Genomic DNA, 24620 nt, shown 5'->3' on the forward strand with positions numbered 1-24620 from the left:
CCCCCATCCACCAGCAAAGTCTCTGGCTCTGGTGTTGCATCTTGGCATGGAGGGATGGAGGAGAAGGGCTTGGTGTGACTCAGGTGTGGTCCATAATATGTAGGAAGCGAGTGTTCCCCTGAGCTGAGAGTTGAAAACGCATAGGGAATGAACAGGGGTGACGGCGTTTAACTTCGTTTTAAACTATAGCTTTTTATATCATCTCACTGTTCTGCCTCTCAACTGCCCAGAGGCGTGGAAGTTTGATGGGCAGTATGGAAATGGGGTAAATAAATAAATAAATGTGGCTGTGCTAAATGCTAAAGGCATGCTTGGCAGAATTAAGCCATGTCAAACTGACCTGGTCCACATTTCTTGGATCCACTCTTCCTGGTTTCCCCTTCTGTGCCTGTTCATTTGAAGGCCTTGTGGAATGACGCTTCTGGGGTCTCTCAGCCATTCCTACGAGGGGTTCCCTGGGAGCTTTTGGAAGAAGGTCCAGTTGGCAATGGAAAATCCACCCAACAGAGGGGAGCATGGATGGGGTCGGGGGGGACGACGACGACGGACCATGCATGCCACCCTCCTATTCATTATTATTATTATTATTATTATTATTATTATTATTATTATTATTAATTAGATTTGTATGCCGCCCAGCTCTGTAGATTCGGGGCGGCTAACAACAATAATAAAACAGCATATGACAAATCTAATATTTAAAATAATTAAAAAACCCTTATTAAAAACCAAACATACACACAAACATATCATGCATAAATTGTATAGGCCTAGGGGGAAAGGAAGCCCTACATGGCATTGGACCAGAATATCTCCGGAACCGCCTTCTACTGCACGAATCCCAGCGGCCGATAAGGTCCCACAGAGTTGGCCTTCTCCGGGTCCCGTGGACCAAACAATGTCGTTTGGCGGGCCCCAGGGGAAGAGCCTTCTCTGTGGCAGCCCCGGCCCTCGAATCAACTCCCCCTGGAGATTAGAATGGCCCCCACCCTCCTTGTCTTTCGCAAGTTACTCAAGACCCACCTATATCGCCAGGCATGGGGGAACTAAGACATCTCCCCCAGGCTTATTATATTTCACGTTTGGTGTGTATGTGCTGTATGGTTTTTAATTGTTGGGGTTTTTATATATTTTATTATTAGATTTGTCCCATTGTTATACTATTTTTATTGCTGTCTTCGGAGAGGGGCGGCATACAAATCTAATAAAATATTATTATTATTATTATTATTATTATTATTATTATTATTAATATCTCAATTCCGCCATGCCTGATGGCAGAGGTGGGTTTTAAGGAGCTTACGAAAGGCGAGGAGGCTGGGGGCAATTCTGATCTTTGGGGGGAGCTGGTTCCAGAGGGTTGGGGCCGCCACAGAGAAGGCTCTTCCCCTGGGTCCCACCAAGCGGCATTGTTTAGTCAACGGGACCCGGAGAAGGCCAACTCTGTGGGACCTAACTGGTCGCTGGGATTCGTGCGGCAGATTCATGCTTCATCTACCACCCCATCCCCCCCTCCTGCTGAAAGGCCTTTCAGCGCAAAGCCAGGCGTTATGACCATCATCAATCCTGGCAAAAGGAAAGCTCTTCAGAGCACTTTTGTTTCCATAACCCAAGAAGGGTATTTTTAACAGTTTCTGACCCTGTTTAGGCTGGCGTCTCAACAGCTTTTTCCTTTGAAAATCAAGTGCTGCTTCGTTGACAAGCAGGCGGCTTCTATTTATCCCCCTGCGACAGCTCAGCGCGCAGAGACGTGGGCTGCTAAGGTGGAAGGGTGACGTGTGCTCCCCCCCCCCGTGGCTCTGGGTGCTAGCGGAGTCCAGCGCAATTCTGCTGCCGCACCTAAATCACACGCGGACACACAGGCATGCCCATGGACAACTGCGTGTCCGTGTGCGATTTTTCTACCTGCCCGGGTGCGGTAGCATCATTGCGCTGCACTCCGCCACCCCTCAGAGCCACGGGGGCAAGCACAGGTCACCCTTCCACCTTAGCAGCCCCCCCTCTGGTCACACTGTCCAATCGTCCTTGAACTTGTTCCTTGTTGAAGACCTATCTATGTCGCCAGGCATGGGGGGAATAACTATCTCTCCCCCCCATCACCTTTTTTCTTGATTGTAATACATGAGAATGGTGTGATTGTGTAGTAATTACTGTTTTTAATACCTATGGGTTTTAAATTTCATTTTTTAACTTATATTGGATTTGTACTCTGTGTATTGTATTGTTGTTGTTGTGAGCCGCCCCGAGTCTTCGGAGAGGGGCGGCATACAAATCTAATAAGTCTTAAATCTTGTTTAGACCACCCGAAATCTGTTCTCAGAAAGTTCAAGTTGTTCTATTGTGCTTTTCCTAACTTGCATGGCATTTCTTCTCACCCTGCTGCAATAGGGGGAAATGCCATTTTCCTGGGGGTGGGGGTGGGGTGGGGTAGGGGGGCAGTAGTGATAAAATGGGGAGATGAATAAGCAGCTGGGAAGCTCCCATGTCCCTATCCCCCAATTCCTTCCAGGAGTGGCCCCTTTGATGGACACTGACTGACCATTTGATGGTGGGCAGAGTTCCCTTAGAGCAGGGGTGGGCAATTAATTTGGCCGTAGGGCCGCATGAGAAATTGGGATGTTTTTATAGGGCCGGACTAATATAATTAACTCAGTTTATTATTATTATTATTATTATTATTATTATTATTATTATTATTTATTGGATTTGTATGCCGCCCTTCTCTGTAGACTCGGGGCCGCTAACAACAATGATAAAAACAGCATAAATACCGTATATTATTGGGTATAACTGAGTTAATTATATTATAATTATAAATTATAAATTATAATTATGTTATTTATTTTATTTATTTATTAGATTTGTATGCCACTGCTCTCCGTAGACTCGGGGCGGCTCACAACATATAATAAAACAATTCACAACAAATCTAATAAATTTAAAAAATTTAAAAAAAAACCATTATTAAACTAGACATACACACAGACATACCATACATAAATTGTATAGGCCCGGAGGGGGGGGGGGATGCCTCAATTCCCCCATGCCTGACGGCAGAGGTGAGTTTTAAGGAGTTTACGGAAGGCAAGGAGGGTGGGGGCAGTTCTAATCTCCGGGGGGAGCTGGTTTATACATTATACGTTATATGTTTTATACGTTGTTATATGTTATATGTTATATGTTAATGTTATATATTATATATATTTTATAAAAATTATATATTATATATTATAACTTGAACACCCGGTTCTTATCTAGAAAAGTTTGACCGACCTCCGCGAGCTGGTCACAGACCGTGGGTGGGCCGCATCCGGCCCTCGGGACGCATCCTGCCCAGTTCTGCCTTAGAGGAACAGGTAGTGCCCCACCAAAGCAGGGAAAGAAAAACCACTGGCCAAATGCCCCTTGCCCTCTTGCCTTCTGAGGACGTGCAGCCCCTCGTAAATCTGCCGCTTGGTTTGCCGTGTGAAAAAGCACAACTGCAGGGCTCCTCTTCCACTGCCGTTTGACCTAGCCACCAATTTCCCTGTCGCAAGGCACATTTGTCCTGATTATGCTAGCGTACACGTCGCGCGGATGTGCTCCTGGGCTGAGTTCGCACACGGCACGCACGGCTTCACTTTTACGGCACGGAGCGTGTTCACCCAAGCGCAGAGCAAACGAGCCGCGCTCCTCCGCTGCTCCGTGGGCTTTCAGGGGGTCCCACCTCCTCCTGGCTGAGGGGCTGCGCTGGGCCTCTCTTCCCCAGGGGAGCCGGGGAGCCTCCTGCCTGTCAGCTGGCAGAGATTCCCGTCCTTCGGATGGCTTTTCTTTTTTTACCTAGAACAGTCTCCAGTGTTGCGTTTCTTAAATAATGGGCTCGATTCTTTTGGTTTTCAAACGACTTGTGTGCCTGGTCTAAATGTGGAAGCCTAGCTGAGTATTCAATTCCAGGTTCTTCTAGAATGATGCTAGTCAAACATAAAGAGACATTAAGACGGGACGGAAGGCACGCTAATGCACTTATCTAGTCTGCCCTTATACTATTTCCTGTCTTTTATCTTAGGATGGATCTATGTTTATCCCAGGCATGTTTACATTCAGTTCCTGCGGATTTACCAACCACGTCTGCTGGAAGTTTGTTCCAAGCATCTACTACTCCTTAAGTCAAATAATATTTTCTCATGTTGCTTTTGATCTTTCCCCCAACTAACTTCAGATTGTGTCCCCTTGTTTTTGTGTTCACTTTCCTATTAAAACACTTCCCTCCTGAACCTTATTTAACCCTTTGACATATTTAAATGTTTCGATCATGTCCCCCCTTTTCCTTCTGTCCTCCAGACTATACAGATTGAGTTCATTAAGTCTTTCCTGATACGTTTTATGCTTAAGACCTTCCACCATTCTTGTAGCCCGTCATTGGACCCGTTCAATTTTGTCAATATCTTTTTGTAGGTGAGGTCTCCAGAACTGAACACAGTATTCCAAATGTGGTCTCACCAGCGCTCTATATAGCAGGATCACAATCTCCCTCTTCCTGCTTGTTATTCCTCTAAAATAGAATTTTATTGGCCAAGTGTGATTGGACACACAGGGAATTTGTCTTGGTGCAGATGCTCTCAGCGTACATAAAAGAAAAAAAAATACATTTGTCAAGAATCATGTGGTACAGCACTTAATGATTGTCATTAATTGTCAATTGTCAATTAATTAATGATTGTCATTAACAAATCCAATAATTAAAAACTTAGTCTAAATTTTTTAAAAAACGGGAAAATCATGTAAAAAAACAATAAAACGGATCACGCTGCAAAAATGAGCATAACTGTGGCAACAACCTGCTTCCTCAGCTACCGATATAGATTTGTGGGGCACAATACTTAATGATTGTCACATGAGTCAAATAAGCAATCAGGAAACAATATCAATATTAATAAGGATACAAGCAACAATGACAGTCATACAGTCCTAAGTGGGAGGAAATGGGTGATAGGAATGATGAGAAAAAACTAGTAGAAATAGAAGTGCAGACCTAATTAAAAAGTTTGACAGTGTTGAGAGAATTATTTGTTTAGCAGAGTGATGGCATTCAGGAAGAAACTGTTCTTGTGTCTAGTTGTTTTGGTGTTCAGTTCTCTGTAGCGACACTTTGAGGTTAGGAGTTGAAACAATTTATGTCCAGGATGCGAGGGGTCAGTAAATATTTTCCACGCCCTCTTTTTGACTCGTGCAGTCTGCAGGTCCTCAATGGAAGGCAGGTTGGCAGCCTTTGTTTTTTCTGCAGTTCTGATTCTCCTCTGAGGTCTGTGTTGCTCTTGTTGGGTTGCAGACTTATATACTAAATATGCCCATGTTACACCAACACTCCGCAGTCTGCATTGGTTGCCGATCAGTTTTCGATCACAATTCAAAGTGTTGGTTATGACCTATAAAGCCCTTCATGGCACCGGACCAGACTATCTCAGGGACCGCCTTCTGCCGCACGAATCCCAGCGACCAGCCAGGTCCCACAGAGTGGGCCTTCTCCAGGTCCCGTCAACTAAACAATGTCACTTGTCGGGACCCAGGGGAAGAGCCTTCTCTGTGGCGGCCCCGGCCCTCTGGAACCAACTCCCCCCACATATTAGAATAGCCCCCACCCTTCTTGCCTTTTGTAAGCTTCTTAAAACCCACCTCTGTCGTCAGGCAATGGGGGAACTGAGATATTCTTTCCCCCTAGGCTTCTACAATTTGCGTATGTTTGTATGTATGATTGGTTTTAAAATAAGGGTTTTTTAGCTGTTTTAGTATTGGATTGTCGCATGTTGTTTTTACCACTGTTGTTAGCCGCCCCGAGTCTACGGAGAGTGGCGGCATACAAATCCAATTAATAATAATAATAATAATAATAATAATAATAATAATAATAATAATAATAATACCGCTTCATAATGCTTTTACAGTGGTTTACAGAATCAGCGTCTTGCCCCCAACCATCTGGGTCCTCATATGACTTCCTGTTTTATGGCCATTGTGATACACAACCGTGATGGGAAGCTTCCATCACTGCCTTATGTTGACTATCCCTACTTCAGTTCAATGGATTTAATAATTTAGGAATAGAAATTTTCCCATTTCGGTTTCTGCCTCCTTCCTCTCGCTGCCCTTTCCGGTTGCTGGACATGTATTTAATTATTTTCTTCCTCTCGGATCTGCCCCCCCCCCCCACCTTATTTTCCATTTTGAAAATGGCCGGAAACGTTGGCCATCCCAACGGAGCAGAGAAGAAACACTTCCAAGTCTTTTTCTTCTTCTTTTAAATGCACCGATCTTATTGAAATGCTGAAAATGCTTCATAGCGCTAGAAAAGGATTCACACCACAGATCCATAATTAATGAGCATGCCATTCTCTCCGAGTGCAAATGAATTATAAATAAGTTATAATAGTAATGAAACAGACAATGGGGGGGGGGGGGCAGAGCATTTCTGCCCTGGATGCAGTTCCCGGGGGAGGCATGTTGGTGGTAAGAGAAGGGAGGGGGTTCGCTTGGCATTGGCATCAAGCTGGTTCCGAAACCCATCCCTGCCCTGCCCCACCTTTCGAGGGTTCGGTGTGTTTGCGCATTTCCTCTTTTGCCCATTGTCACAGGTGGGCTGTCAGGCTCGAAAGTTCAGGGCCACACATAACGTTCCAATTAAACTGATTTGTTATTCAAAATGCCTATGTACAAGAATCTACTTAGCGGGTGGCGCTGCTCCATTGGTGGCTAGCTAGAGACTCTGGGCCCGTGATGGGGAACCTGTTTTTGTTTGCGTGCCGAAGGGATTTATTTTATTTTATTTTATTTTATTTTATTTTATTTTATTTTATTTTATTTTATTTTATTTTATTTTATTTTATTTTATTTTATTTTATTTTATTTTATTTTATTTTATTTTATTTTATTTTATTTTATTTTATTTTATTTTATTTTATTTTATTTTATTTTATTTTATTTTATTTTATTTTATTTTATTTTATTTTATTTTATTTTATTTTATTTTATTTTATATTTTATTTTATTTTATTTTATATTTTATTATTTTATTATTTTATTTTATTTTATTTTATTTTAATATCTATCTATCTATCTATCTATCTATCTATCTATCTATCTATCTATCTATCTATCTATCTATCTATCTATCTATCTATCTATCTATCTATCTATCTATCTATCTATCTATCTAATCTATCCATCCATCCATCCATCCATCCATCCATCCATCCATCCATCCATCCATCTATCTATCTATCTATCTGTTAGATTTGTATGCCGCCCCTCTCCGCAGACTCGGGGCGGCTCATAACTATAATAATAACAATATACAATGCAGCAAATCCAATATTAAAAGAAAGTATCTAAAAACGCGTCATTTAAAAAAGCATACAACACAAGCATACCATACATAAAACTATATAAGCCTGGGGGAGATGTCTCAATTCCCCCATGCCTGGCGATATAGGTGGGTCTTAAGCAATTTACGAAAGGCAAGGATGTGTGAGTGTATGTGCTAGCACACTGATACGTGCCCACACCCATTCCCTCCCCCTGTGCATGTGCACCTCCAGGCTGCCCCCGCACATTCACACAACCCCCCCACCCCAGTCCCCACACTTACGCACAGGCCTCACTGAAGCCTTGGATGGTGAAAAAATGAGCAAACCAGAAGTTTGGAAAAATGGACTTCCGGTTTGTCAAAGATTAGTTCAATTCTAGGCAATATTCCATTATGTTACCATATAAGATAAAAGAAGCATGTTAAACAGTAATGAATGCTGAGTCATGGGGTGAAAACTGCAACCTGATTGGGCCAGAGCATTATAAAATGCAAAGCAACTTTACAATGACTGTTAGCTGTTGGCAATTTTGTTAGTTGGCTAGCTGGAGCTGTTTTGAGCGTGAGTTAATTATTGAGATAGAGCTGTAGTGTTGATATGGAGAAACCTGGATCAGTTTAGTTTCTACATGTAAGTAAGCTTTACTGCATATACAGTGATACCTCGTCGCACGAACTTAATTCGTTCCATGACCAGGTTCGTAAGTAGAAAAGTTCGTAAGACGAAGCAATTTTCCCCATAGGAATTAATGTAAAAGCAAATAATGCGTGCAACCCTGTCCCCAAAGTCACCCCTTTTGCCTTGCGCCGCTGGGAATCCCCGCCTCTGGACTTCCGTTGCCAGCCGAAGCACCCGTTCTTGTGTTGCTGGGATTTCCCTGAGCCTCCCCTCGCTGGGATTCAAAGCAGCACCGGCAAAAATGAAAGGAATCCCAGCGAGGGGAAGCTCAGGGGAATCCCAGCAACACAAGAACGGGCGCTTTGGTTGGCAACGGAAGTCTAGAGGTGGGGTTTCCCAGTGAGGGGAGGCTCAGGGGAATCCCAGCAACACAAGAACGGGCGCTTTGGTTGGCAACGGAAGTCTAGAGGTGGGGTTTCCCAGTGAGGGGAGGCTCAGGGGAATCCCAGCAACACAAGAACGGGCGCTTTGGTTGGCAACGGAAGTCTAGAGGTGGGGTTTCCCAGTGAGGGGAAGCTCAGGGGAATCCCAGCAACACAAGAACGGGCGTTTTGGTTGGCAACGGAAGTCTAGAGGTGGGGTTTCCCAGTGAGGGGAGGCTCAGGGGAATCCCAGCAACACAAGAATGGGCGCTTCGGTTGGCAACCGAAGTCTGGAGGCGGGGATTCGCAGCGAGGGGAGGCTCAGGGGAATCCCAGTGCTTCAGCTGGCAACGGAAGTCCTGAGGCGGGGCATCCCAGTGGCGGTGGCTCGGGTTCGTAAGGTGAAAATAGTTCGGAAGAAGAGGCAAAAAAATCACCGGGTTCGTATCTCGAAAAGTTCTTTAGTAGAGGCGTTCGTAAGAAGAGGTACCACTGTACTTGGTAATATTTGGATTGTTGTTCTGACTATTATGTGTATGACTTTAGACTGTTTATCTGAATATGTTATTTCTCAGTTCTCTCCAAATACACTGCTCAAAAAAATAAAGGGAACACTCAAATAACATATCCTAGATCTGAATGAATGAAATATTCTCATTGAATACTTTGTTCTTTACAAAGTTGAATGTGCACAACAGCAGGTGAAATGGATTGTCCATCAGTGTTGCTTCCTAAGTGGACAGTTGGATTTCACAGAAATTTGATTTACCGGTACTTGGAGTTACATTGTGTTGTTTTAAGTGTTCCCTTTATTCTTTTGAGCAGTATATTATCAAGCCTCCCAAGTTGGTAAATCTGTGTGCGGCTAAGTAATTATTCACAATTAATCACAATCTAAACGTTTCTGTGCGTGCAGAACCTTGGTAAACAATTGAGAAAATTTATAGATGTGCTGAGATGGACGAAATGACGAGAGATATTAAGGGCATGAAAGTGGATGAAACCAACCAACCATGGGATAAATGGTACAACTGGATCCAGAATAGAGCAACTCAAAGAAATGTTCAGAGAATCATACTAACTTAGATTAAAACAAATAATGGACACAAAGATAATATTTAACAAGATAAAATTTACTCTCCTTCCTACCTTTCTTCTTATTGATGAATGTAATTAAATTAGACATAAGACCTTTACAAATTGAATTCGAAACGGGTAACGATCTGCATGTGATTATTGAGATATTTTCCTTTTTTTAATTGGAATTAAAAACGAAAATTAAACTTTAAAAACAAAACATTTAAATATGTTAAAGGGTTGATTAAGGTCCAGGAGGGAAGTGTTTTTAATAGGAAAGTGAACACAAGAACAAGGGGACACAATCTGAAGTTAGTTGGGGGAAAGATCAAGGGCAACATGAGAAAATATTATTTTACTGAAAGAGAAGTAGATCCTTGGAACAAACTTCCAGAAGACGTGGTTGATAAATCCACAGTAACTGAATTTAAACATGCCTGGGATAAACATATATCCATCCTAAGATAAAATACAGAAAATAGTACAAGGGCAGACTAGATGGATCATGAGGTCTTTTTCTGCCGCCAGTCTTCTATGTTTCTAAACAAACAAGGGTTACTCTGCTCATATATTAACAGGGCTCTGTGCTCTTCCTTCCCAGAGCATCGTCTCCAAGAACGCCTTGCAGTTCCGAGGGAGCTCTCAACACGATGCGCAAGAGTTCCTGCTCTGGCTTCTGGACCGAGTCCACGAAGATCTCCACAATTTAGTGAAGAACAGCGGTGATGGGGGAGCCCCTCTGAAGGTGAGATCCTCTGCTTTGAAGCCCTTTGCTTCTGGCTCGGCGGCAAAGGAGGCCCACGGAGAGAACCACGGGAGGCCAAAAGACCAATGGCCCCCATGGCTTGAACTCACTGGGTTGTCTAGGGTAGTTGTGGGGTTTGCGTTTCTTGCTGGGATTCCTGCTGGGATCACAAAAGGCCTGTACGCAAAAGTGAGCTTGCTGGGAGGCAGCAGGTCTTCGGGTGTTTTAATCTCCCCCATGTTATTCTTGGGGGCTTTCAGAGAGCCTTGGCTGTCATTTCTTTTTTAAAAAATATATTCTTTATTAATATATATATATTACCCAAGTCCCAGTGGGTATGGCTAGCTGATGAGGCCAAAACAAGGCCGAAATAGATCTATCCTAGTCTCCCTTAATTTTCAAATTCAGCTTAAACGTGTGACATATATATATATATATATATATATATATATATATATATATATATATATATATATATATAAATAAATATATATATATTAATATATATAATATATATATTAATAATACGCCGAAATGGTGCCATCCTAGTCTCCCTTAATTTTAAACATTCAGCAAAAAAACATGTGATACACATATATATCTGACATAAAAAGCACACACACACACACACACACACACACACACATCAATATACCAGGGTGATTTGACACAAAAAACATGTACCCCTTCCCTGGTACAGAGCTGACGGGATTGGATACTGTAGCCTAGAGATTAATTCTCTGCCTTACATGGCAAAGGTTGCAAGTTCAAGTCCCAGTGAGGGTATGCATAGCTGATGAGGCCAAAATAAGGCCGAAATAGATCTTATTCTAGTCTGAATTTTCAAATTCAACAAAAACATGTGACACATATATTTGTTTTCGTATATTTTCATGGGTATATGTATGTAGATTGTTCTGAGTTAACAATCTACACACACACACACACACACACACACATATATATATACACACACACATACATACATTAAAACAAAAACACACACCATATAACCAGTAGACAAAGGAAACAGTGAACAAAAAAAGAGAAAAGACATTTGAACATACATATTTTATTTATTTCTTTTATTTATTTATAAATAATATTTATTTTTATAAACATTTATTTATTTATTCATTCATTCATTCATTCATTCATTCATTCATTCATTCATTCATTCATTCATTTATTTATTTATTTAATGCTGCCCTTCTCCTTAGACTCAGGGCGGCTTACAACATGTTAGCAATAGCACTTTTTAACAGAGCCAGCATATTGCCCCCACAATCTGGGTCCTCATTTTACCCACCTCAGAAGGATGGAAGGCTGAGTCAACCTTGAGCCGGTGATGAGATTTGAACCGCTGACCTACAGATCTACAGTCAGCTTCAGTGGCCTGCAGTACAGCACTCTACCTGCTGCGCCACCCCGGCTCAATATATAATACCTTGCAGTAAAAATCAGGGAGGAGCGGGTAATATATTATATTCCTTATCATATAATAAAATTTATACTATACTTCATGTGATGATGATAACAATAATTTCCTATTGATATCTGATTATATTTATATACATGCCCCCTTCTCTTAGTATCGAAATTGCATTTAATATAAAGGACACAACTGTCAACCATACTGTTGACTTCTGTAGTTTGTGATCTTGTGTTACAGTTTCTACATCTTAATTTGATAAATAAATAAATAAATATATATATATATATATATATATATATATATATATACAGTATATAATTTTAGAGTTATTTTATTTGGGGTTTCGTTGACGTCATTTAGTCTAATCTCATATAATTCTTTGGTTTTATGTCCATTGTCTACTAGAGGCTGATATCGTGTAGTTTGGTCTCTGGTTTACTTAATTTTCATCATTCTAAACAGTAATTGTCTTCGTTTCAAATTGGAGGGTGAAAAGGTCATTCATTCTTTTTTCATATTTTTTAAGTACAGTGATACCTCGTCTTATGAACTTTTCAAGTTGAGGAACCCGGGGTTTAAGATTTTTTTGCCTCTTCTTCCGAACTATTTTCACCTTATGAACCCAAGCCGCCATCGCTGGGATGCCCCGCCTCTGGACTTCCGTTGCCAGCGAAGCACCTGTTTTTGTGCTGCTGGGATTTCCCTGAGGCTCCCTTCCATGGGAAACCCCACCTCCAGACTTCCGTACTTTTGCGATGCTGCAGGGGAATCACAGCATCGCAAAAACGGGCGCTTTGCTGGCAACGGAAGTCCGGAGGTGGGGTTTCCCAGCGAGGGGAGCCTCAGTGAAATCGCAGCATCACAAAAACAGGCGCTTCGGCTGTCAAAAGGGGTGAGTTTTGGGCTTGCACGCATTATTCCCTTTTCCATTGATTCCTATTGGAAACATTGTTTCGTCTTACGAACCTTTCACCTTACGAACCTCGTCCCGGAACCAATTAAGTTCGTAAGACAAGGTATCACTGTATTTGTTTTATTTGAGCCATTCATACCATTTTCCCCAAGCTGAGTAAAAGTCTGATTTGTTTCTATCCTGTAATTCGTAAGTCATTTTTGTCAATTCTGCACATTCCAGTACTTCGATTATGAAATTAAAAACTGATGGGATGGTTTATTTTTTCCAGTGTTGGATGTAGAGAATTCTGGCCGCGGTTAGAATATGAAGAATTAAGTATCTATCTTCTCTTTTGAGGTTTTGTCTAATGCCCCCTAAAAGAAATAAGGCTCGGCTTTCACATTGTCTTTGGGCTCGCACAACTGAATCCCAGAGTGACCGGCCTTCCTGAATCCCTTTCGTTTCAGCCACCATTGGATGAAGATTCCCTGATTGAAGGCAGCCTCTTGCCAGTGAATAGCACTTTCGTTCAGGAACTCTTTCAAGCCCAGTATAGGTAAGGTGCTCACCTCCTTTCACCCTTTTGAATAAAGAGCCTGGGTGGAGTTCCTTTTTTGGAGGTGGGGTGGTATAAATTTTTTCTTTATTTTTCTTCCAATACTGTATACAATAAAACAACATGAGCAATTAAAAAAACACAGAATCAATGCTTAAAATAATATTGAATGATATTTCTTTGATACGTTAAACATTCAGAGAAAAAAATGCTAATACTGTAATACTTTTTTTTTAAAAAAAAAATTAATTTATTGAAAAAGAGACAGGGAAAAGGGATATAGAGGAAGAGAGAGAGACATAAAATACATATCCGAATAACATAAATAGCATATATAACTTATTATTATCAATTCTAAGTATTAAACTATACATAATAGAATAACATTTATGTTCGAGGTTTATGTTATACAGATTCATATCTATTAGGTATGCAACAGTAATGCATTTATTGAAGAGTATTTTGGCTAACTGTTGTGAATAGATAGATTTAATTAAGTTAAGAAAATTATCTCCAAATTTCATGTGTTCTATTTGTGCTATAAAATATTCCCAGTATAGAGAATCGAAAGCCTTTCTTAGATCTATGAATATAAGGGCCATTGGTTTGTTAGAGTTTTTATCGTAGTACTCAAGAATATTAAGTATGGTCCTTGTGTTATTACTGATATTTCTTGCCGGTAGAAATCCATTTTGGTCTGAATGGATAATGTCATTCAAAATCTTTTTGAGACGTTCTGCAATTATTGTAGAAAATATTTTATAATCAGTGTTTAATAGAGAAATAGGTCTGTAATTTCCAAGGTATTTTTTGTCTTTATTTTCTTTCGGGATAATAGTTATATAGGGTTCAGACCAAGTTTTGGGGAGTTTGCCTTGTGTTAGGGCTTCATTATAAATATCTTACATGATAGGTTCTAACAAATCCTGATGGTATTTATAAAATCCTGTGGGAATACCGTCGGGTCCCGGAGTTTTATTATTATGTTGTTTTCTGATAGCAAATTTAATTTCTGTTGGAGTAATACTCTTGTTTAGTTTGATATTTTGTTCATCCGTTATCACTAAGGTTTCGTTTTGGAGTAAGTATTCCCTAATTGCACAATCGTCTATAGTGTCTGTTTTGTATAGTTCCTGAATTGTTTTATTATCTTTTTTATACTTTCAATATATACTTTTTATCCTCTTCTTTGTTAAGTTAATTAAAATTAACTGCACATGAGATATATTTCATCTACAGATAACAATATTGTGAAATCTAGTCCCTTATATTCCCTTTTTTATTTATAATAAAACATTAACATCTTAACATCTTAACTCAATATCTAATTTAATCCTTTCATCTCTGTGTTGACTCCTTATCCAATGCTGCCACCAATCCTTATTTCGTCATCTGGGTCTTTAATAGATTGAAATTAAATCATCATGTATTTCTTCAAAAGTAATTAAAAGAAAATACTTCTCAATTATTTTTAGTTTCCAACCATTCATAAAACTTTCCCCAGATCTTATACAGTAATCACACTCCTCTTTATCTTTAAGTTTTAAAGTAAGCCTATTCATTTCAGCACAATCTAAAATCTTACGTAATATTTTTCTTTCGTCTGGAATTTTATTCAGCTCCCAATTTTGTCCATATGCTATTATAGCTGCTGTTAAAATATGTATAATCAAATATATTTCTTCTTTATTAAAATTTTCTGGTAAAATACCTAATAAGAATATTTCTGGTTTAAATTCAATAGTCCTTTTCAAAATCTCCTGTATCCAATGCTGAATCTCTTTCCAAAATTTCTTAGCTTCTATGCATGTCCACCACATATGATAATAAGAGCCTGGTAGCTGGTTACATTTCCAACATTTCATTGATCTATTCTTAAACATCTTTGCTAATCTTTCGGGTGTCATATACCATCTATAAAACATCTTATATATATTCTCTTTATACGCTGTTGACATTGACATTTTATAATGTCTTTCGCAAATTTGTTGCCATTTTATATGGAGTTCCTGAGAGCTAGACAATGGGACCGTTCCTGGTCCAGTCTGTCCTTGGTTCAGCCTTCCCATCCTGGGACGTCCGAGCTGGAAATTCATTTGAGCTCCCAGGCAGAGTGTGGGTGGCCTTGGTCTCTTGAGCCTCTTCTAATTCCCACCACCGGGAACCTCCTGGCTCTGCCTGTCAACACATCTAACAGGATGAGATGCTCCTATGTAGCAAAGGAGGCCTCCGTTTGGAAATAATCAATACGAATGCCGGCTTGGACCGTCTTCTTGGCATTTTTTAATGATTTGATCTCCTTATTCTTTTGGTTGGGCATTTATTCCCTTCTATTGTCCGAGTCTGTGGAGAGGGGCGGCTTACAAATATTATTATTATTATTATTATTATTATTATTATTATTATTATTAATATTATTATATGTTGGCCACAGATGGTGGTGGTGGGGAGGGGTTCTCACCAGCTGGGCTGCCCCACCCCTCTACTTTCTGGCTATGTCCTTTGTCCACACAGTGAAGCAGTGGAAGAGATGGGCCAATGTCTGGAGGCTGTTAGAATAGAATAGAATAGAATAGAATTTTATTGGCCAATTGTGATTGAACACACAAGGAATTTGTCTTGGTGCATATGCTCTCAGCGTACATAAAAGAAAATATACATTTGTCAAGAATCATGTGGCACAACACTTAATGATTGTCATAGGGGTCAAATAAGCAATGAAGAAGCAATATTAATAAAAATCTTAGGATATAAGCAACAAGTTACAGTCATGCAGTCAACATGGGAGGAAATGGGTGATAGGAATGATGAGAAAAACTAGTAGAATAAAAGTGCAGATTTAGTAGAAAGTCTGACAGTGTTGAGGGAATTATTTGTTTAGTAGAGTGATGGTGTTCGGAAAAAAACTGTTCTTGTGTCTACTTGTCTTGGTGTGCAGTGCTCTGTAGCGACGTTTTGAGGGTAGGAATTGAAACAGTTTGTGTCCAGGATGTGAGGGGTCAGTAAATATTTTCCCCGCCCTCTTTTTGACTCATGCAGTATACAGATCCTCAATGGAAGGCAGGTTGGCAGCAATTGTTTTTTCTGCAGTTCTGATTCTCCTCTGAAGTCTGTGTCGGTCCTGTTGGGTTGCAGCACCAAACCAGAGGTCTGGATGGGTGTTAACAGGCTCAGACTCAACCCCAACAAGACGGAGTGGTTGTAGGTTCTGCCTCCCAAGGACACCTCCATCTGTCCATCCATTACCCGGGGGGGGGGAGGAGCTTTTGACCCACTCAGAGAGGGTCCCCAACCTGGGTGTCCTCCTTGATCCACAGCTGACGCTGGACCATCAGCTTTCAGCTGTGACGAGGGGGGCGTTTGGCCAGGTTTGCCTGGTGCATCAGTTGCAGCCCTATTTGGACAGGGAGTCTCTACTCACAGTCACTCATGCCCTTATCACCTTGAGGTTCGACTACTGCAGTGCACTCTACATGGGGCTATCTTTGAAGAGTGTTCGAAAACTACAAATCATGCAGAACGCAGCCGCGCGAGAGATCATGGGCCTTCCCAGATATGCCCATGTCTCTCCAGCACTCCACAGTTTGCACTGGTTGCCGATTGGTTTCCGGACAATGTTGGTTATGACCTATAAAGCCCTACATGGCATCGGACCAGAATACTTGCGGGACCACTTCCTGCCGCATGAATCCCAGCGACTGGTGAGGTCCCACAGAGTCGGCCTTTTCCAGGTCCCATCAACAAGACAATGTTGCTTGGTGGGGCCTAGTGGAAGGGCCTTCTCTGTGGGGGCCCTGGCCCTCTAGAATCAGCTCCCCCTGGAGATCTGTACTGCCCCCACCCTCCTCACCTTCTGCAAGAGTCTTAAGACTCATTTATGTCGTGAGGCTTGGGCTGATTAGATCTCAGCCCCTGGCCAAGCAAATGTGATGTACGTTCACTGTGTAAATCAGAGGTCTCCAACCTTGGCAACTTTCTGAGGCGTGGACTTCAATTCCCAGAATTCCTCAGCCAGAATGGACTAGCTGAGTCCATGAGCATGGCTGGCTGAGGAATTCTGGGAATTGAAGTCCACACCTCATAAAGCTGCCAAGGTTGGAGACCTCTGGTAGCGACTGATTTTAATATTGTTGGGGTTTTAGATTAACTGTTTTTAAATTAATCGGATTACGATGTTGTACTGTTTTTATATGTTGTAAGCCGCCCCGAGTTGATGGAGAGGGGCGGCATGTAAATCCAATCAATCAATCAATCAATCTGCATGGGGGTCAAACAGAGGGCTTTTCCTGTTCCAGGTCGTCCTTGACGTGTCCTCATTGCCAGAAGCAGAGCAATACTTTCGATCCTTTCCTCTGCATTTCTCTGCCAATCCCGCTGCCTCACACACGGTAAGTCTGTAGGGCCGAGATTCGATCACTTCAACCAGCGGTGAGTGAAACAAGGCAGAAGCCCGACATGAGAAGCTGGGGTGGAGGGTGGGGGAGGTGAGGGGAGAGAGTTGATTTTTCTCTCCTCCTTCTGGGTGGTCTAAGGCAGTGATGGCGAACCTTTTTTCCCTCGGGTGCCGAAAGAGCGTGCACACAAGCTATCGCTCATGCGTGAGTGCCCACACCCATAATTCAATGCCTGGGGAGGGCGAAAACACCTTCCCCTAGTCCAGAAGTTTTGAAACTTGGCAATTTTAAGACTTGTGGACTTCAACTCCCAGAATTCTGGGAGCTAAAGTCCACAAGTCTTAAAGTTGCCAAGTTTGGGGACCCCTGCCCTAGTCCCAGGGGGCCCTCTGAAGGCCAGAAATGGCCTGTTTTTCAACTTCGGGTGGGCCCAGTAGGCTCAAGTTTCTGCCTTCGCAGATTCCAAAGGCTTCCCTGGAGCTGTGGGAGGGTAGAAACGCCCTCTCCCATCCTCCCGGAGGCACTCTGGAAGCCAAAAACGCCTCCCCGAGCCTCTATGTAAGCCAAAAATCAGCTGGCTAGCACACATATGCATGTTTGAGCTGAGCTAGGGCAACGGTTCGTGTGCCAGCAGATATGGCTCCATGTGCCCCCTGTGACACCCGTGCCATAGGTTCGCCCTCCCTGGTCTAAGGGATAGAGAGAGCCTTTCTGGTGTGGGAGGGGCTCTCTCATCCCCCTGCTTGACTCTCTGCAGCCCCCTCTATGTCACCGTGGTCTATCGGGGGAAGTGTTCCCACTGCATGCGCATTGGAGTGGCCGTGCCTTTGTCCGGAACGGTGGCCCAGCTGAGGGAAGCGGTGGCCAGAGAAACCAAAATACCTGCCAAACAGGTAAGCGGGGGGGGGGGGGGGCTATTCTCCCTCCCAACGGGGCTGCTCTCTCTCCCCTGTCCGTTGAGCAGATGTTCAGGCCCACCTCTGTTCCTTTCTGCCTGCTCGGCCCTGAGCACTTTCCAGGAGATGATGCTGGGTCTCCCGAGGAAAGGAATGGAGATTAGGTGGCCCTGTTCAGGAGGCCTTTATTCCTGGAGCCATCCAAGACAGTCCATGACCACCAACAATGTTGGCTTAATTATGGTTTGAGGCAATAGCAATAACAATATACAGTGATCCCTCGCTACTTTTTTTTTGGGGGGTGGTGTTTTGGTCTAGCTGTGGTGCTCCAAAAATAATCATAATTAATAATAATTTATTAGATTTGTATGCCGCCCCTCTCTAAGGACTCGGGGCAGCTCACAACAATAATAAAATACAACAAGTAGTGGTACAAATCTAATACAATAATCCCTCGCTACTTCGCGGTTCATCTTTCGCGGATTCGCTATTTCACGGGTTTTCAAAGGGGGCTTAAATCCATTGAAAATTTTAAATCCATTAGAAATTCATAAAATTTTTCTACAGTACTACTGTACTCTGTTAAAGAAACTGGTAGGATAACACATGTAGTTCCAGCTGAGAAACATTATAGAACAGTGTTTCCCAAACTTGACAACTTGAAGATATCTGGAGTTTAACTCCCAGAATGGGGAATTCTGGGAGTTGAAGTCCGGATATCTTCAAGTTGCCAAGGTTGGGAAACACTGTTGTAGAATGACTGTTTAATGCAAAGGGTGGGTTTTAAAAGTCCAAATACTCGTTAAATACATTAAAAAAAAAATCTTTCCTCTACTTCACGGAAATTCGTTTTTCATGGGTGGCGAAAAACGAGGGATCACTGTACCTGTATAGCACCCTGGGCAGTTTACAATGAAAAAGCAGAGGTGGGCTGCTAAGGTGGAACGGTGGCGTGTGCTCGCCCCCCCCTGGCTCTGAGTGACTAGCGGAGTCTAGTACAATTACACTGCTGCACCTGGGCAGGTAGCGATATCGTGCGCAGACACGCAGGTGCACCCATATTTTGGCATGGCAACTTGCATGTCCGCACATGATTTTGCTACCTGCCCAGGTGCAGCAGCGTAATTGTGCTGGACTCCGCTAATCACTCAGAGCCAGGGGGGGTGAGCACACGTCACCGTTCCACCCTAGCACCTCTGGCTGAGGCTGGCCACAGTCCTTTGCCCCGGGGTGCTCGGCTGGGCCACACTGCAGGAGAGACACGGCTGTCCTCGGGCCTTCCACAGATCGTGCTCACCGAGATGTATTACGACGGCTTCCATCGCTCTTTCTCTGACTTGGACGACCTGGACACGGTGCAAGAGAGCGACTGTATCTTTGCCTTTGAGACCCCGGAAATCTTCTGGCCCGAAGGGATCCTAAGCCAGAGAGGTACGTTGACTTGTGGGGTCCGTGGGTCCTTCGATGGATGGGAATGCTTCCCCCGCTCCCCGCTTTGGCCTGTGATCTTTGGCCTTGGATCTCTGGACTTCTTTTAAAAAAAAACAAATAAATGTTTTTTATTTTTTTTAACACAAAACATACAGGGGGTGGACACAAAAATGGAAACACCTTGCAGCTCTTCCGTGGAATCCAGATTTGTGAAGCTCCCTTCGAACAGTTTTTGTGGAAACTGGGTTCTGTACGTGTCTATTGAGCTCTGCAGTGATTTTAGGAGCTCTGGTCTTGCGATCCGCTCTAACAATTCGCTTTAGCGTCCGACGGTCTCTCTCAGACAACTTCGACTTTCAACCAGACCTGTGCTTGGCTGAGGACGTTTTCCCTTCTCTTTCAAAAGCAGTCATGACTTTTGAGACATGACATCTTGAAACGCCAAACATTCGGGCACTTTCTGTGACACTAGCGCCTGCCATTCGAGCACCAACAGTTTGGCCTCTTTGAAAGTCTGAGAGGTCTGCCCTTTGTAGAAGGTTATAACCACTTTCCTTAAATTTCTGTAAAAAAAAAAAGGTAGTTTAAAAAAACATATCAAATAACAGAATTTTAAAAACCCATTAAAATATGTCAAGTTTTGATTGATTTGAACATGTTCAAACATGATGCCGAAAAGTCAAGTGTTTCCATTTTTTTGTCCACCCCCTGTATACATCTTTTATGAAGAAAGTGTTTTCCGGATCCTTTCATTTTTAATGCATACTGTATTTTTCAGAGTATAAGACGCACCTTAGTTTTGGGGGAGGAAAAGAGGGGAAAGAATCTGCTTACCGGTATCCATCTGGCTAGTGTCCTTATTTTATCCCCTGGTTAGGGCTTTTTAAAAAAAAAATAATCGGAGAGAGTAACAATGAAAGCGCTTGCAGGCCATTAAGAACATCATTAGCACCTGGAAAGAAACATTTGGCACAAGTAGAGCAATGGAAAGAATCCTGGAAAGATTTAGGGCTTGGAAAACTTTCTTCACCGAGTGTTAACAATGAAAGCGCTTGCAAGCGGGTAAGAGCTGGGAACATTGTTAGCACCTGGTTGAGGCAGGCAGCATTCCCTTGAGTTCCATTTGCTGGGGGAAAGGGAGGGTCTTGCCTTCTCTTTCTGCTCAAGATCCCCACGGACAATTGGTGGGACACTGTGTGACACAGAATGCTGGACTCGATGGGCTTTGGCCTGATTCAGCAGGGCTCTGCTTATGTTCTTATGTTCTCTTTCTTTCTTTCTTTCTTTCTTTCTTTCTTTCTTTCTTTCTTTCTTTCTTCTTCCTTTCTTCCTTTCTTCCTTCCTTTCTTTTTCTTTCTCTCTCTCTCCTTCCTTCCTCCCTCCCTCCCTCCCTCTTTCTCTTTTTCTCTCTCCTTCCTTGCTTCTGTCTATGTCCAAGTGCTGCCTCTATGTTGGTTGAGACAGGCAGGGTTCCCTTGGGTCCCATTTGTTGTGGATCAAGGGGTTTGGCCTTCTCTTTCTGCTCAAGATCCCCATGGACAATTGGTGGGCCACTGTGTGACACAGAATGCTGGACTCGATGGGCTTTGGTCTGATTCAGCAGGGCTCTTCTTATGTTCTCTTTCTTTCTTTCTTTCTCTCTCTCTCTCCCTCTCCCTCTCTCCCTCCCTCCTTCCCTCCCTCCCTCCCTCCTTCTCTTTTTCTCTCTCCTTCCTTGCTTCTGTCTATGTCCAAGTGCCGCCTCTATGTTGGTTGAGACAGGCAGGGTTCCCTTGGGTCCCATTTGTTGTGGATCAAGGGGTTTGGCCTTCTCTTTCTGCTCAAGATCCCCATGGACAATCGGTGGGCCACTGTGTGACGCAGAATGCTGGACTCGATGGGCTTTGGCCTGATTCAGCAGGGCTCTTCTTAGGTTCTTAAGTGTTATACTCACATTCCTTCAGTAGATGTCTCTCTAGGATCTCTGTACCAAAAAGTTTTCATTCCGTTTCAATAGTGGGGAAACCAAAAGATTATTTTTCCAACATCTCTGTTGAAGGCATTTCCTTGCTCTTTCCAGGAATCCACGCCAACAGCAATCTGAACCACTTGAAATACAGCCTCGAACATGCCAAGTCTCCCACTTACGCCCAGGCAAGGCTGGAGAGCGGCAATGCCCGGACAATGGTGGCAGCGGTTACCCTGAGTGATAAGCTGGTCATCTTGGTGTGTAACAGAGCCTGCAGTGGACAGCAGGGAAAGAGGTAAGCCTGGGGGCCTGGCTCTCACCTGGCACTCCGAGTCTGCGGAGAGGGGCGGCATACAAATCTAATAAATTATTATTATTATTAATAAATTATTACTTTCTTTTTTAACTTGGTCTGAATCTGTTGGAGGTGGCACAAGGCCTGGTCACTGACATTCCCTGTCCGGCCAGTCCTATCTGGAAATATAAAGCCCTACATGGCATAGGACCAGATTATCTCCGAGACTGCCTTTTGCCACACGAATCCCAGCGACTGGTGAGGTCCCACAGAGTTGGTCTCCTTAGGGTCCCATCGACCAAACAATGCCAGCTGGCGGGACCTATTTATTTATTTATTTATTTATTTTGTCCAATACACAATGAGGGTTTTAGTGGGTATATATCTATATACACATAGTAAAATACACATGATGAAGGTTATAGAGGAGATACTCATAGTAAAATATATCTAAGAAATAATAAAAAAGAAGATATAGTAATAGAACATATCAATGAAAGAATAGAAGAAGAGATATAGGAATAGAAGAAAAGATATAGGAGATATAGGAGAGCAATAGGACAGGGGACGGAAGGCACTCTCGTAGGGTATTCTATTTCGAGTGGAGGAGTGAAGGGCTCTTCTGGTGAAGTATCTTTGGACATTTTCAAGGGTGTTGATGTCTGAGATGCGATATGGGTTCCAAACAGATGAACTATATTCGAGGATGGGTCTGGCAAAAGTTTTGTAAGCTCTGGTAAGTAGTGTGAGATTGCCAGAGGAGAAGCTATGTAGGATTAGGTTTACAACTCTTGAAGCCTTCTTGGAGAAGAGCCTTCTCTGTGCGGGCCCCAGCCTTCCCCCCCCGGAGATTCGTACTGCCCCCACCCTCCTTGCCTTCTGAAAGAGTTTAAAAACTCATCTTTGCCACCAGCCTTGGGACTTTTAGATCTTCCCCGCTGACCCATGAATGTTTTCAGTATGACTGTTGAATGATTGGTTTGATAGGTTTTCTTTTTAATTGAATTTAATGTAATGTACTATTAATTGGATTTGTAATGTATGTACTATTAATTGGATTTGTATTAATGTACTATTAATTGGATTTGTATTATTGTTCTGTTTTTGTACGTGCTGTGAGCCGCCCCGAGTCCTCGGAGAGGGGCGGCATACAAATCCAATTAAATAAATGAATGAATAAATAAATAAATGCAGCTTCTTTCTTGCAGTCTCTGCCCTCTGGAATAAAGTCCCACCCATGAGTTCGGATTGATAACACACATACTCCAACACACACTTTGCTGGTGTTTCAAAGGCAACCCCCACCCCCGGCAACTGTTCTGTGCACAGTCCTCGGAGTGAAAATCCTAACTCAAAAATCCTTTATGAATAAACCAAACTCTTTTTTGATATAATCACACATAACAAAAAGCAGGTTTTAAAAGGACAGGGAAAAGGAGTTATTTGTTTTTGGAGCTAAATGTAAACAATGTCTGGGAAAGGCGCCAAAAATGGGGTTTGCAGAGGTTTGGGAAGCCTGCAGAGTGCTCCTGGTGGCTGGGGGGAAGGTAAAAACACCCCCATTTTTGTGGGAATACGGGCTCTATTTTGCAAAAATGGGTGTTTATGCTTTTCCTCATCCCCCAGGAACATTCTGCAGGCTTCCCAAACCCTCTGTGTGGCCCATGTTTTTGTGAAAACGGGTCCATTTTTGTGAAAACCTTGTGGCCGGGGAGGACAAAATCTTTTATTCTTACTTACCTTTTTGAAATCTTGGTTTGTCTTATATACACTGCTGCATCTTATAGTTTGAAAAATATGGTACTTCATTCATTCATTCATTCATTCATTCATTCATTCATTCATTCATTCATTCAGTTTGAATAGCCTCCCGTCTCAACCAGTTACTTCTGGCAGGAACCAGGAGTCCGGCAGGGTCCCCCGATGGCGCCTTGGGGGTCTCCAACCAGCCCTTTCTTCTGTTCCTTTCTCAGGTTTGGCCAGCCCTTTGTGCTGCATTTGGAGAAGACCATCCCTTGGGACCTCCTGCAGAAGGAGATCTTGGAGAAGATGCAGTTTTTCCTGCGCCCCTCGGCATGCATTCAGGTATGGGGGATCCTCCCTTTGGCCCTTGAGCTGCTCTCGCAGTCACTAATTAAATGCAGTGCTTACAGTTTTAGTTGCCGTTATTAAAACCCCCTCCGTCCCTTCCTTCTCATTCCAATCTTCTTTCCTTCTTCCCTCCCTCCTTCCCTCCCTCCCTTCTTTCTTTCGCATTCCAATCTCCTTCCTTCCTTCCTTCCTTCCTTCCTTCCTTCCTTCCTTCCTTCCTTCCTTCCTTCCTTCCTTCCTCCCCACTCCCTCTTTCCCTCTTCCTTCTCATTCCAATCTTCCTCCCTCCCTTCCTTCTTTCGCATTCCAATCTCTTTCCTTCCTTCCTTCCTTCCTTCTTCACTCCCTCGCTCCCTTCCTTCTCATTCCAATCTTCCTCCCTTCCTCCTTTCGCATTCCAATCTCCTTCCTTCCTTCCTTCTTCACTCCCTCGCTCCCTTCCTTCTCATTCCAATCTTCCTCCCTTCCTCCCTCCCT

The 24620-nt window shown here is 42.8% G+C and overlaps 1 protein-coding gene across 1 annotated transcript in view; it reads left to right on the forward strand.

The window, feature by feature from the left end:
* The window catches only part of USP31 (ubiquitin specific peptidase 31), a 53123-nt gene that overhangs the window by 16471 nt on the left and 12032 nt on the right, over positions 1-24620 (forward strand). Inside the window, 7 exon segments of the mRNA XM_070760225.1 lie at positions 10059-10202; positions 13000-13088; positions 17384-17476; positions 18240-18375; positions 19665-19809; positions 21869-22052; positions 24026-24137. Of these exon segments, the coding sequence (XP_070616326.1) occupies positions 10059-10202; positions 13000-13088; positions 17384-17476; positions 18240-18375; positions 19665-19809; positions 21869-22052; positions 24026-24137 (903 nt within the window).

The sequence above is a fragment of the Erythrolamprus reginae genome, chromosome 9 (genome assembly GCF_031021105.1).
Source record: "Erythrolamprus reginae isolate rEryReg1 chromosome 9, rEryReg1.hap1, whole genome shotgun sequence".
Lineage (NCBI taxonomy): Eukaryota > Metazoa > Chordata > Lepidosauria > Squamata > Dipsadidae > Erythrolamprus > Erythrolamprus reginae.